This window comes from Mesocricetus auratus, unplaced genomic scaffold, assembly GCF_017639785.1.
Source record: "Mesocricetus auratus isolate SY011 unplaced genomic scaffold, BCM_Maur_2.0 Super-Scaffold_100037, whole genome shotgun sequence".
Classification (NCBI taxonomy): domain Eukaryota; kingdom Metazoa; phylum Chordata; class Mammalia; order Rodentia; family Cricetidae; genus Mesocricetus; species Mesocricetus auratus.
This window is the reverse complement of record NW_024429215.1, coordinates 279628-294818: the sequence shown is the minus strand read 5'-3', so window position 1 is coordinate 294818 and position 15191 is coordinate 279628. Positions and strand designations below refer to the sequence as shown.

Genomic DNA, 15191 nt, shown 5'->3' with positions numbered 1-15191 from the left:
TGGCTTAAGAAGAATTTATAACTACCTTTCCTTATTAACCAGTCTGTATTTTCTATATTTAGAGTCATCTCTAAAGCTAAGTGGACCAATGAGTTTTATTGAGATGATTTACAAGAGAGTGGGTGAGGGGTTACTTACAGAAGCACAAAGGACTCACTGACAGCTGCATCGCCCTGAGACAGTGATGACTAATGAATCTGGAAACTTGGGGATCACTGCACAGCTTGCAGGCCGCTCAAGGGAGGTTCAAGTGTCTTTCAAGCCACTCACTACCTCCCAGGCAGCTTGACTGGTGTCTGTCCAATGGCTGGTTCGAGCACCTTCTGTGCAGTTCAGCCTGTCTGGCAGTGCCAGCAGCCCTTACTGATTATATATGCTTGATTCAGCAGGGCACTAGGGAATCTTGCGAGTTCCTGTGACTTTCTGAAATATATGGTGATATCTGTTTCTGATTTTCAGGAGCTTCCCTGCTGCATGTACTGGTTCAAATTGGTTCATGCCAATACTTTACCTCTCCTTTAATGTCCTGTGGGTTTAGGGAGTTTCACTGAAACTGGTGGTTTTCCTGCTGCAGAGCCCTGCTCTCCAGACCTCAGTCCCTGCCGGTCCCTTATGCACCCACCCCTAGGGACCATACAGCAGCACCCTCTGTAGTCAACCCTCTCCCACCACCTCACCAGTATCTCAGGGAGATAACATGCAATAAACAAGAAGATGGGAATTACAACACTATATTTTTTTGTTTTTTGTGGTTTGTTTTTTGTTTTTGTTTTGTTTTGTTTTTCAAGACAGGGTTTCTCTGTATTGTTTTGGAGGCTGCCGTGGAACTCTGTAGACCAGGCTGGCCTCGAACTCACAGAGATCCGCCTGCCTCTGCCTCCTGAATGCTGGGATTAAAGGCGTGGGCTACCAACGCCCGGCTACAACACTATGTTTTAATACGGCTGATCAGAAGCATGAGTTTTGTGATGCACAGCAAAATTAGAGACAAAATTAAAATTGTCTGCATTATGACTTTTTGTTTAGACAGAGTTAATGTAATCCTTGTTGTCTTGGAACTCACTCTGTAATCAGGAAGTCCTCAAACTCAGACAACCCCCTAAACCTGTCTCCTGACTGTGGGATTAAAGACTTGCACTATCATGCCTGGCACTGTCATAAATCTTTGGATGCTGAACAAAAGATAAATGTTTTATGATAGCTTTTCCCAGGGGCTGGAGATATCACATAGTGGTTGAGAACCCTGGCTACTCTGTCAGAGGACAAGGGGTTTGATTGCCTTAAAGAAATGGAAGAAAACACAAACCAAAAACTGCAAGAAATCAACAAATCTCTTAAAGAAAGCAAGGAAAGCCAAGAAAAAACAAACAGATGAAGGAAACAATTCAAACAGTTCAAGACCTGAAAATCGAAATGGAGACAATAAAAACACAAGCTGAAGTAATGCTGGAAATCAAAAGGCTGAATAAACAATCAGGAACTACAGATGCAAGCATAACTAACAGAATACAAGAGATGGAAGACAGAATCTCATGAACTGAAGATAAGCTAGAGGAACTAGACTCACTGACAAAAGAAAGTCTTAAATCCAACAAATCCTTAGCACAAAATATCCAGGAAATATGGGACACCGCGAAAAGACTAAATTTAAGAATAATAGGTATAGAAGAAGGTGAAGAAGCCCAGCTCAATGGTGCAGCAAACATATTCAAGAAAATCATAGAAGAAAACTTTCCCAACCCGAAGAAGGAGATGCCTATGAAACTACAAGACGCTTACCGAACACCAAATACACTAAACCAAAAAAAAAAAGTTCCCCCGCCATATAATAATCAAAACACCAAACATACAGAATAAAAAATCGAATATTATAAGCAGCAAAGGAAAAAGGCCAAGTAACATATAAAGGCAAACCTATCAGAATTACACCAGACTTCTCCTGGGTAGATGTTCTACAAACACTAAACAGATTCCAGCCCAGACTACAATTCCAAGCAAATCTCTCAATCACTATAGATGGAGAAAGCAAGATATTCCATGACAAAACCAGATTTATGCAATATGTATTCACAAATCCAGCCCTATAGAAAGTTCTAGAAGGAAAATTCTGACCCAAGGAAGTTAACTACACTCAAAATAACATGGGCAATAGATAATCTAACTTTACCAGAAATCAGAAATAGGAGAAAAAGTCACACATAAAACCACCACCAAAAACGGATCCAAAACAAACAAAAATCAACAATCAATGGTCATTAATACGCATGAATATCAATGGTCTTAACTCACCTGTAAAGACACAGGCTAATAGAATGGATATGAAGACAGAATTCATCCTTCTACTGCATACAAGAAACACAACTCAATTTCAAAGACAGATGCTACCTCAAGGTTAAGGGATGGAAAAAGACTTTCCAATCAAATGGACATAAGAAGCAAACGGGTGTAGCTATCCTAGTATCTAACAAAATAGACTTCAAACTAAAAGTAATCAAAAGAAATGAAAAAGGTCATTTCATATTCATCATAGGGAAAATCCATCAGGAAGAAGTCTCAATTCTGAACATATATGCCACAAATATAAAGGCACACACGTTCATAAAAAGAAACATTACTACAACTCAAATCACACATTAAACCCCTCACACTTACAGTGGGAGACTTCAACATCCCACTCTCACCACTGGACGGGTCCACCAGACAGAAACTTTACAAAGAAACAATGGAACTAACAGAAGTTATCACCCAATTAGGTTTAACAGACATCTCTAGAACATTCCACCCAAACAAAAAAGAATATACCTTCTTCTCAGTACCACACGGAACCTTCTCTAAAATTGGCCACATACTTGGCAGTAAAGCAAACCTCAACAGATACAAAAACATTGGAATAACCCCCTGTATCCTTTCGGACCACCACAGCTTAAATTTAGAGTTCAACGTCAACACAAATTGCAGAAACCTCACAAACACATGGAAATTGATTCCCAATTGCATCACCCCTGGGTAAAGGAAGAAATAAAGAAGGAAATAAAAAACTTCCTAGAATTCAATGAAAACGAATGCACAATATACCCAAACCTTTGGGATACTTTGAAAGCAGTTCTAACAAGAAAATTCACAGCACTAAGTGCCCACATAAAGAAACTGGAGAATTGCCACACTAGAGAATTAACAGAACACCTTAAAGCTCTAGAACAAAAGGAAGCAAACTCACCCAGGAGGAGTGGATGCCAGGAAATAACCAAATTGAGAGCTGAAATCAATAAAGTAGAAACAAAGAAAACAATACAAAGAATCAATGAAACAAAGAGTTGGTTCTTTGAGAAAATCAACAAGATAGACAAACATTTGTCAAACCTAACCAAAAGACAGAGAGAGAACATGCTAATTAAGAAAATCAGAAATGAAAAAGGGGACATACCAACAGACACTGGGGAAATCCAAAGAATCATCAGGTCATACTTTGACAATCTGTACTCCACTAAATTGGAAAATCAAAAGGAAATGGATGATTTTCTGGATAGATATCATTTACCAAAATTAAATCAAGAAGAGATAAACAGTTGAAACAGATCTATAACCCCTAAAGAAATAGAAGCAGCCATAAAAAGTCTTCAAACCAAAAAAAGTCAAGGACCAGATGGCTTCAGGGTGAATTCTACCAAAAATTCAAGGAAGAGCTAATACCAATACTCTTCAAATTGTTTCACACAATAGAAGCAGAAGGATCACTGCCAAATTCTTTTTATTAGGCTACAATTACATTAGTAGTCAAACCACACAAAGACACAACCAAGATAGGGAATTACAGACCAATCTCCCTCATGAATATTGATGCAAAAATACTCAATAAAATACTGGCAAATCCGATCCAAGAACACATTAGAAAAATCATACACCATGATCAAGTAGGCTTCATCCCAGGGATGCAGGGATGGTTCAACATATGAAAATCCATCAATGTAATCCACCATATAAACAATCTGAAAAAGAAAAACCACATGATCATCTCACTAGATGCTGAAAAAGCCTTTGACAAAATCCAACACTCCATGATAAAGGTCTTGGAGAGATCAGGGATAACAGGAACATACCTAAACATAACAAAAACTATACACAGCAAACCAACAGCCAGCAACAAACCAAATGGAGAGAAACTAAAGGTGATTCCTCTAAAATCAGGAACAAGACAAGGTTGTACATTCTCTCCATATCTCTTCAATATTGTACTTGAAGTTCTAGCTAGAGCAATAGACAACAAAAGGATATCAAGTGGATACAAATTGAAAGGAAGAAGTCAAACTTTCACTATTTGCAGACGATATGATAGTCTACATAAGTGACCCAAAGAATTCTACCAAGAAACTCCTACAGCTGATAAACATCTTCAGCAAAGTGGCAGGATACAAAATTAACTCAAAAAAAAAAAAAAAACCAGTAGCCCTACTATATATAGGCACTAAAGGGGATGGGACAGAAATCAGAGAAACATCACCCTTTACAATAGCCACAAATGCCATAAAATATCTTGGGGTAACTCTAACCAAACAGGTGAAAGACTTGTATAGCCAGAACTTTGAGACTTTAAAGAAAGAAATTAAAGAAGACACCAGAAAATGTAAAGATCTCCCATGCTCTTGGATAGGCAGGATCAACATAGTAAAAACGACAATCTTACCAAAATCAATCTACAGATTCAATGCAATCCCTATCATAATACCAGCACAATTTTCCACTGACCTCGAAAGGACAATCCTCAACTTTATATGGAAAAACAAAAGATCCAGGATAGCCAAGGCAACCCTGTACAATAAAGGAACTTCTGGAGGCATCACCATCCCTGACTTCAAACTCTGTTATAGAGTTATAGTCCTGAAAACAGCTTGGTATTGGCACAAAAACAGACCAATGGAATCAAATCGAAGACCCTGATATCAACCCACACACCTTTGAACACATCTTTGACAAAGAAGCTAAAACTATATAATGGAAAAAAGAAAGCATCTTCAACAAATGATGCCGGAGTAACTGGATGCTGGCATGTAAAAGACAACAGATAGATCTGTATCTATCACCATGCACAAAACTTAAGTCCAAATGGATCAAAGACCTCAACATAAATCCAGTCACACTGGACCTCTTAGAAGAGAAAATAGGAGATACCCTTGAACGAATTGGTACAGGAGACTATTTCCTGAACATAACACCAGTAGTACAGACACTGAGATCCACAATTAATAAATGGGACCTCCTGAAACTGTGGAGCTTCTGCAGGGCAAAGGGCACAGTCAACAAGACAAAACAATGGCCCACAGAATGGGAAAAGATATCCACAAACCCCACATCTGAAAGAGGGCTGTTCTCCAAAATTTATAAAGAACTTAAGAAGAAAGTCTCCAGAACACCAAAGGATCCAATTAAAAACTGGGGTACAGAACTAAATAGAGAATTCTCAATACAGGAGCCCAAAATGGCCAAGAGACACTTTAGCCATTAGGGAAATGCAAATCAAAACAACTCTAAGATACCATCTCACTCCCATCAGAATGGCTAAAATCAAAAACACTAACGATAGTTTATGCTGGAGAGGATGTGGAGAAAGGAGTACACTCCTCCACTGCTGGTGGAAATGCAAACTTGTGTAGCTACTTTGGAGATCAATATGGAGATTCCTCAGGAAAATGGAAATCAGTCTACCATAAGATCCAGCAATTCCACTCTTGGGCATATACCCAAAAGATATACCCTCATACAACAAGGACATCTGCTTAACCATGTTCATAGCAGAATTATTTGTAGTAGCCAGAACCTGGAAAGAACCTAGATGCCCCTCAACTGAAGAGTGGATAGAGAAAATGTGGTACATTTACACAACAGAGTACTACTCAGCAGAAAAAAAAAATGGAATCTTAATATTTGCAGGCAAATGGATGGCACTAGAAGAAATCATCCTGAGTGAGGTAACCCAGTCACAAAAAGATGAACATGGTATGTACTCACTCATATATGGATTTTAGACATGGAGCAGGGCATTACTAGCCTACAATCCCACTGCCAGAGAGTCTGGTGTGCAGGGAAGACCCTAAGAGACATATTCATGGTAACCTGGAGAAGGGTTGTGGGATGCAATCTCCTAATTGGATTGGGGGGAAGAGGGGGAAGGCAGGAGATGGGAGAAAGAGAGGGAGGAAAGAGGAGGGGAGAGGAGGACATGGGAGAGCAGGAAGTTTGAGCCAGGGTAAGAATAGAGAAAAAAAAGATGGGAGATACCATAAAAAAGGGAGCCAGTATAAGTTGGAGGAGAGATCTTGCACTAGTGAGATCTTCACAGATCTACAAGAATAACACCAACTGGCATTAGGGCTACCTTAACTGCCCTTCCATGATGAGAATGATGACTACCTTATATGCCATCCTAGAACTCTCATCCAGTGGCTGATGTAGGCAGAGGAAGATAACCACAGCTGTGAACTAAATTGAACTCCTGGAACCCCATTGCAACAAGGAGTGATGACCAAAGGAATCAAGATCTGGCTAGTGAAACCCACAGAGGCAGGTGACCTAAACAAGGGGAAACTCACGGGTCCCAGAATGATGACTGAGGGGCCAGCATGGGACTTACCCACATCCCTCCCACTGAACCTGGGTGATAGAGAAGGGGCTTTTGCAATCTGTAGGACCTGGGAGAGTGGAGCAGTATTTATTCCTGGCATACAGAAGGACTCTGAGAACCCATACCACGTGGAGGGATGTTCTCTCAGCCTGGACACAGGAGGAAGAACCTGGGCCCTTCACGGGATGATGTGACAGACCCTGAAATTCCCTCATGGAGGTCCTTGCCCTCCCTGGGGAGCGGAGGGAGGATGGAGATTGGGAGGACTGGGGGGTGGGGGAGGGAGAGGGAACTGAGAGTGACATGGGTAAAAAGTTAAATAAAAAATATGAAAAGAAAAAAAATATAAGCCTTTACTGCAGTAACATTGAGAGAATTTTAATATGGCATAATCTGTGATGTTTTCTAAGATTTAAACCTCACTAAAGGTTTTCACAAGTTTCTTATCTTTATGTTTGTATTATACATATTATTATTTGTAAGCAGAGAATACCAGAAAATGGCATGTCACAGTATTTACAATAGTATTTTTCTCTCCTCCTGTTAAGACTCGTAATATGGATATAGGATATGTCAGTCTTGGCAGTTGTAAGGTTTCTTTACAGAATGAATATTCTAGTATGTTCTAAGATGTTTACCTCTAGTAAAAGATTTGTTACATTCCTTACAACTTCAAGGGCTCTCTCCAGAATGGACCCTCTAATGTATTATAAAATCTGACATCTTGGTAAAGGACTTGTCACATTCAATACATGTGTAAGGTTTCTCCTCAGTGTGAACTCTGATGTCTTCTTAGTTGTGCTTTCCAGGTAAAGGACTCATCACATTGCAAACATTTGTAAGGTTTTTCCCCAGTATGAACTCTCTGATGTGTTCTAAGATCTGAATCCCAAGTAAAGGACTTGTCACATTCTGTACATTTGTAAGGTCTCTGTCCAGTGTGAACTCTCTGATGCCTTCTAAGATCTGAGCAATAGGTAAAGGATTTGTCACATTCCTGACAACTGTAAGGTCTCTCTCCAGTATGAACTCTCTGATGTGTTCTAAGATGTGAGTCCTGGGTAAAGGTTTTGTTACATTCTATGCATTTGTAAGGTCTCTCTCCTGTATGAACTCTCTGATGTGTTCTAAGAAGTGAGACCTGGGTAAAGGATTTGTCACATTGTATACAACTGTAAGGTCTCTCTCCAGTATGAACTCTCTGATGTCTTCTAAGACCTGAACAACAGCTAAAAGATTTGTCACATTGCTTGCATCTGTAAGGTCTCTCTCCAGTATGAACTCTCTGATGTCTTCTAAGACCTGAAGAACAGTTAAAAGATTTGTCACATTCCTGACAACTGTAACTTCTCTCTCCAGCATGGACCCTCTGATGTCTTATAAACTGTGACATCTTGTTAAAGGACTTTGCACATTCAATACATTCATAAGGTTTCCCCTCAGTGTGAACACTCTGATGCCTTCTAAGTTGGGAGTTCAAGTAAAAGGACTTGTCACATTCAATACATTTGTATGGTTTCTCCTCAGTGTGAACACTCTGATGCCTTCTAAGTTGGGAGTTCAAGTAAAAGGACTTGTCACATTCAATACATTTGTATGGTTTCTCCTCAGTGTGAACACTCCGATGCCTTCTAAGTTGGGAGTTCCAGGAAAAGGACTTGTCACATTCAATACATTTATAAGGTTTCTCCTCAGTGTGATCACTCTGATGTCTTCTAAGTTGTGCGTTCCAGGTAAAGGACTTGTCACATTGCTTGCAACTGTAAGGTCTCTCTCCAGTATGAAGTCTCTGATGTTTTGTAAGCCCTGAGACTCCGGTAAAGGACTTTTCACATTCTACGCATTTGTAAGGTCCCTCTCCAGTATGAACTCTCTGATGTGTTCTAAGATCTGAAATCCAGGTAAAAGACTTGTCACATTCTATGCATTTGTAAGGTTTCTCTCCAGTATGAACTCTCTGATGTCTTCTAAGATCTGAATCCCAGGTAAAAGACTTGTCACATTCTATGCATTTGTAAGGTCTCTCTCCAGTATGAACTCTCTGATGTCTTCTAAGATCTGAATCCCAGGTAAAAGATTTGTCACATTCCATACATTTGTAAGGTCTCTCTCCAGCATGAACTCTCTGATGTCTTCTAGCACGGGAGTCCTGTGTAAAGAACTTGTCACATTTGCTAGATTTGTAAGGTTTCTCCTCAGTGTGAACACTCTGATGTATTCTAAATTGTGAGTTCCAAGTAAAGGACCTGTCACATTCCATACATGTGTAAGATTTTTCCACAGTATGAAGACTTTGGTATATTTTGCAACTAGAATGCTGGGTGAAGTTGCACTGATAGGGTTTAATTCCAGTATGAATTCTCTCATGATCATTGAGGTAGGATGCAGTCCTCAAGTATTTTTTGCATTTCCCACATTGCTGTGGATTTTCTTCAATGCTGATTGGTTGTTGCAAAAGCCTGTATGCAAAGCTCAAAGACTCATCATGTTCTCCCTGCCTGTGCTCTTTCTCTGCAGTGTAGACTCTCTGATCTTGAGTAATGCTGGAACACAAATTTATAGATTTCTCACAGACTTTATGTTGGCAAGGTTCTTCTCTAGTGTGCATGCTTTCATGTCTGTCTGGGTTTGATGAGTCAACAGAGGCATTCCTATGACTACTGCATGTGTAGTTATTAGAGTTTTCTGTAGTTTCACTTGTTCTATGAAGTGCACATGTGGAGGGGTCATGAAGCACTTTGTCAAGCTCATCACACTGACAAGACTCCTTTTCAGTATTCACATGGTGATGGACAGGATCACGTATGTAATAGTTCTCTGAAAATGAGAATACTTCAGCTTAGTAGGGTTTGTTCCAATAATAAACATGTGATAAATGACTGTCTCCCTCCCTAAGTAGTCATTTAACATAAGTGAACCTGGAACTACGGAGATTAGAGTTCCCAGTAAGGGACAGTTTTCATTCGCTGTAATTGTATGGATTCTCACAAATGCATGACAGCCTTCAAACATCAGTGATTTATAACAGACATCTCATCTTTCTCAAAAACCTCTAACTGGAAAAAGATATAAAAAATAACTGATGGCCACGAACTAGCTGTAGGATAGAGTTCATTGTGGGATTAGATTTAGAATACATGTCTCTATCTTTAAATATTTCTCCTCAGAAACTGATGAAGAGGAGTGTAATCCAATCCCAGGTTTACAGTATTTATATTTAGTAATACATGCAAACACAATATTCTGCCAGACATCACAGGCTTTAGCTCGTTTGAGGCAGGGCTGTCATGAGCAGCCATTGCTTATTTCTGTCAGTTAGATGAGAGTTCCACACACCACTGTGTTTCTTAATTTTCCTCACAGGGTTCTTCACAGATTCACTCTGACTCCTGAGATTATTTCCCAGAGGATGTCTGTGTATTCATTACTGGGAATAAACTGGAGGATATAATATGAAGATATGCATACAAGGAAGACAATTACAGAATAGCATTACTTCAAAGACCCAAGTTAGATTTAAATAGATGAAAAATTATTCCAGTCCAATTTCAGCATACTCAAATAAAACTGCATTTTGTTATAGTATTAAGGCGCTACAATACAGGTGTAATAAGACAGAAGGCCTCCTAACAGTTAATACAACAGAAAGGATGCATCCTGGGGCCAGGACACTACACTAAGTTAAGTGACCAGGAATCATATCAAGTGGAATTGAATTTCAAAAAACCCATTCTCAGCTCTTGCTTTCTCTTTCACTTGAAGCCTTCACTGTTCTCTTGCTGATTCACTAGCCCACTCTAGTTTTGGCTTCTCCCTTCTCTCCTCTTCCAGGGCAACATCATTCTTTCCAAACAGGTTATCACGGTTACCTTGCATACAATAATCCACCAGTTCTTTCAGGCAGCTCATTACCCATGCTAGAAATTTTAGAAATAATGCAGGAATCTAACACAGTACTTGGCTCAGTATATGAAAACATAAAGCAGAAGAATTTAAACAAGTTTTCTGGGTTGATATTTGTTGTCAAATTCCTCATTATATTTAGTATTTTCCGTGTTATCTTGAATTTTTCTCACAATTAAAAACATGAAAACTTCTATAAAGGACATGGAGCCTTAAGAATGAGTGGAAATATTATATGCTACTGAGTCTATGGGTGAATCTTGGAACCAAAATAAAATGTGGAAGGCAAATTGGAAGGAGAAACCTAAATAGCATGAAAATTTCTTCCAAACTACTAAATTTGCCCTATCTCCTGTTTGTTTTCAGGACAGCTTAATAGATTTTATAACCTATGAAGTTAAAACACACAAAAGATGGGTTGTGAATTCAACAAGCAAAATATTCTCACCCACAAAGACCATGTTGTTGTAATTCTCCAACATCACATCAATGTACAAAGCTCTCTGAGCAGAGTCCAGGCATTCCCACTCATCCTGGGAGAAGTCCACAGCTACATCCCTAAATGTCAACACACCCTGAAATAAAAAAGTATGGTTTGACCAAGACCTACTTGGATGTGCTTTCCTGGATAGCAGGAGACAGAATGTAGAAGAGCTAAGATAATTACTCAAAAGTAGAATTTCTCAACACATTCACATTCTATCATGGATGATCTAACTCTGTAAAAACAGGATGAAACAACAGTCTTACAAGCAGTATACATGAAACAAGAAATAAACTTAAGGTTATCTATTCGTTAAGAATGTGGTGTTTATGTCACATAGGATCACATTGTGCATGTCAGCTTTAAGTGCTGTACCTGTAGATCATGCTAAAACACTGACACATATCAATCCTGTCTATATTTGTGACTTATATGACTCTATTATAAAAGACTTAGTTGGGAAGTTTAACCTCTAGGTGCAATGGGAGGTTTAGAAAGCAGAATATATGACTGATTTTATAGAGAAGAGTTTTGTTTTTTCTACAGTAGCAAGGATTATAACAATACTATATACTGTCAATTTTAACCCTGACATACAAGGTAAGCAGCCTATGGAATTAATTTTATGACAATATTTGGGCCAGTATGAACAGAGAAAACACTGAATCACCAATATTTGATTAAATTCAAAAGTTCCCTAAGAATATGCAAAAGCCAACTGTAACAAGCATTCTTCCCGCCAGACTGGTCCTAGAGGTGCATCAACCCAAAATAACACACAGAGACTCCATTACTTACAATGCTGTTAGCCAATGTCCAGGGCTTTTCATTGGCTAGTTCTATCTTAAGTATTAACCCATGACTAATACATATATATATGTATATATATATATACATATATATATATTTCTATAAGGTCTTATCTTACTGACATCGCCAGGCTCATGTGTCTTCTCCTGCCGGGATCACATGGCGACTCTCTCCTCTTTACTACACTTCCCAGAACCCTCCTCGACTCCTAGTTCTACCTGTCTTGCTCCTCTATTTGCCACCATTGCTTTATTTATCAACTAATAAGACCAGCATATACACAGAAGGACTTCCCCCATCACCAACAGAGACAAATGAGAATTTCAGAAGTTTTTAAGAGTATTTCACTTCACTCACAAACAATATAAAAATTGAAGGAACTCCAAGATATAGTTAAGAGAATCCATGCCAGTGAAACCTTTTTTTTGGTTTTTCGAGACAGGGTTTCTCTGTATTGTTTTGGAGGCTGTCCTGGAACTCGCTCTGTAGACCAGACTGGCCTCGAACTCATAGAGATCCACCTGCCTCTGCCTCCCGAGTGCTGGGATTAAAGGTGTGTGCCACCAACGCCAGGCTAGTGAAACTTTTAATAAGGCTAGTAGCAAGAATTTACCAAAAATTAAGAAATAAAATTGCAAATCAACAAATGGGCTAAACAGGCACTTTTCAAAGACAAAAACTCTATTGGTCAATAAACATTGAAAAGTGCTCAGGATCGCAAAAAGGCCACCATGGAAACACAAATTAAATCTACTTAGAAATGCTGCCTTGCCTGAGACAGAATGGGTGTCATCAACTAAACTGACAATAAACATGAGGCCTTAGAGGGAGAGAAAGGAAGCCTTATTCACAGTCCATGGAGGGGAGGGTGTAAATTAATACAGCTATTGTGGGAATTAGTTAGGAGATTACTGAAAAAAACTAAAGAGAGAACTAACATATGAGTCAGCCCTTTCACTTGTGGCCATATCCCCAGAGAAAAAAACAGCCCACTACAGAGATATTTATACCACATCTTTACTGCTGTTTCTATCATAAAAGGGAAAGTGCTATTATCAAAGCTTTATCAACAGATATTATGTATTATGAAAACTGTATAAAACTGGGTACAATTCAGCTAAAGAGGAAAAAAAGATAAAAAATCTGCAGGAAAACGGATAGACCTAAAATGTGTAATATTAATTGCAGTCACACACTTTTAGAAAGAAGACACCATGTTTTTGCTCATATGCATTATCTACCCAATCACACATGTATACAGAAACAATGTATATGTAGACACAGTATAACTTGGAGAAACAAGAACAGGAAGGTTAAATTATCAGGGACTAAATGCAGATAATGAAAACCAGTTATGGAAAAGGGTATTAAGCAAAGAGCTTTCAGAGTTCTAATTCTATTAAATGTTTTTGGAGTTTGGGGGTGGATAAGCAAACCAAAATATATTTGATTGTGAAATATGAAATTCCATGTGAGGCTCCAGAGTTTATGTGCCCTGTGACGACTCTACCTGTATAGACTACATTGAGTTTTATGGTCTTTGGGTCTGCTTATTGCAGTGTGTGATTTTATTGTTGACTGTTCACAGGACTGATCACAATAAAAATTTTACAAATTATCAGAAGCAGAAGATTAAAAGCTCTTAATCTGTGAAAGTATAACATATTTAGATAGACAATGGAAATGACCACTGACCTGTGACATATTTACCGGAGGAATAGCCATTTCTTCCTGTTTCCCTTCTTTGAGATTCTCTTTCAAGGACACTGAACACATGGCTCACTTCCCTATAAAATAAAGGGTCAGAATGTACAAGTAATACGGAAACCTGTTAGAGAACAATGTCAAACCACATGAAAAGACCCAAGAAAAAGAATATGACCAGGTGTCTGGTCAATGACCCCAAAGACAGGAGAGCACGGAAAGACATTTGAAGCTTGAAGAGAAAAATCATCATCAAGCATCTTGTAGCACAACGAACACGACTCTCTTAAAATTGATGGAGACCAGCTAGTCACCAACAACACAACTGATTTCAATAAAGCAGCACTGCACATAATAAATTAGAGGCAAAACATACACAGGAGAGTCAGGGGAATATTCTATGTGAAACTGGGAAATAATTTTCATTGGAAGAGTAGATAAATACAGGAGACTGGAAAGTAATCATCCATGAAGACAGAAAACTACTACTTCTCAAAAAGAAAGAAGATGACTGCTACTAAAAAGCCAACAGCAACAACAGTATAACAAAACCATGGGAAATAAAAGGGCTATGAACAGAACAAATAGCCACACTGAAAATCAAAATAAAGAATCCTCGATTAAATAAGCAAACCCTAAAGGACTCGACATCCTATTCCACAGATACTTGGTCACCCATGTTGACTAGTTCTCTGTTCACAACAGCTACAAAATGGAAATAACCTAAATGTCCCTGAACTGGATGAATGGGCAGTGAAAGTGTGGTACATATACACTATGGAATACTATTCAGCTGTAAAGAAAATTGAAATCATGAGCTTTGCAGGTAAACAGATTGACTTGGAAAAGATCATATTGAGTGAGGTAACCCAGATACAGAAATACAGACAATGCGTGTTCTCTCTCATAGGAAGTTCGAGCTCCAAATCTTCAGATGTGAGTACACAACCTGGAGAGACTGCAGTCACCAGAAAAGTAACAAGACAGCGCTGTGGGGTGTGAGGGATTGACAGAGATGGGATCAACAGGGAACAAGCTATCTGAAGGGGGAAATGGAGAGACAGGGGTGAGGATTTAATTATGGAGGACAGATGGATATAAACACAGAAGAATGAGGGTAAAATAATAGTAAGGGCATCTGGAAAATTCATAGGGAATCCACCTATTCCTTGTCTATTAACCATCAATGTGGTGACATCTTGCTTGTACAGATGAAGCCTGTCTGAGGGACAGAGAATGGAGCTACGTGGTGGTGGTGCACACTTTTAATCCTAGCAATAGGGAGGTAGAGGAAGGTGGATCTCTGAGTCGCAGGTCAGCCTGGTATACAGAGCGAGGTGTAGAACAGCTAGGACTATACAGAGAAACCGTGTCTCAAAAAAAAAAAAAAATCAATTCTACTCAGAGCGGGCACCAGATCTCATTATAGATGGTTGTAAACCTAAAAACCAATGCAGTTACTGGGAATTAAACTCAGGGCCTCTGGAAGACAAGCCAGTGCTTTTAACATCTGAGCTACTTCTCCAGAGCCACACACTGCTCCCCTTTTTTGAGGAAAATGCTGAGAGATCAGAGAGAAGGAGCAAGCCATTGCCACACCTTACCTCTTAGCATCTCAGGAGACAAGAGAGGGAGCTCCTGTTTCTCCCTGCTTATATCCTGTTTCCACCCAGC

The 15191-nt window shown here is 39.1% G+C and overlaps 2 protein-coding genes across 2 annotated transcripts in view; both read right to left on the bottom strand.

The window, feature by feature from the left end:
• Positions 1-13598, bottom strand: part of LOC101831905 (zinc finger protein 54-like) — a 41442-nt gene extending 27844 nt beyond the window's left edge. Inside the window, exon 1 of the mRNA XM_040734077.1 lies at positions 13509-13598. The gene's annotated coding sequence lies outside the window, so the exon portion shown is untranslated. The remainder of the gene's footprint in view (positions 1-13508) is intronic.
• On the bottom strand, positions 6974-13602 carry LOC101832159 (zinc finger protein 420). Its single transcript, XM_040734075.1, is given in 4 exon segments — positions 6974-7400; positions 7402-9433; positions 10968-11094; positions 13509-13602. Coding segments are annotated over 4 exon segments (2325 nt in total). The 5' UTR covers positions 13590-13602; the 3' UTR covers positions 6974-7315.
• Positions 13603-15191: the final 1589 nt, after the last annotated feature.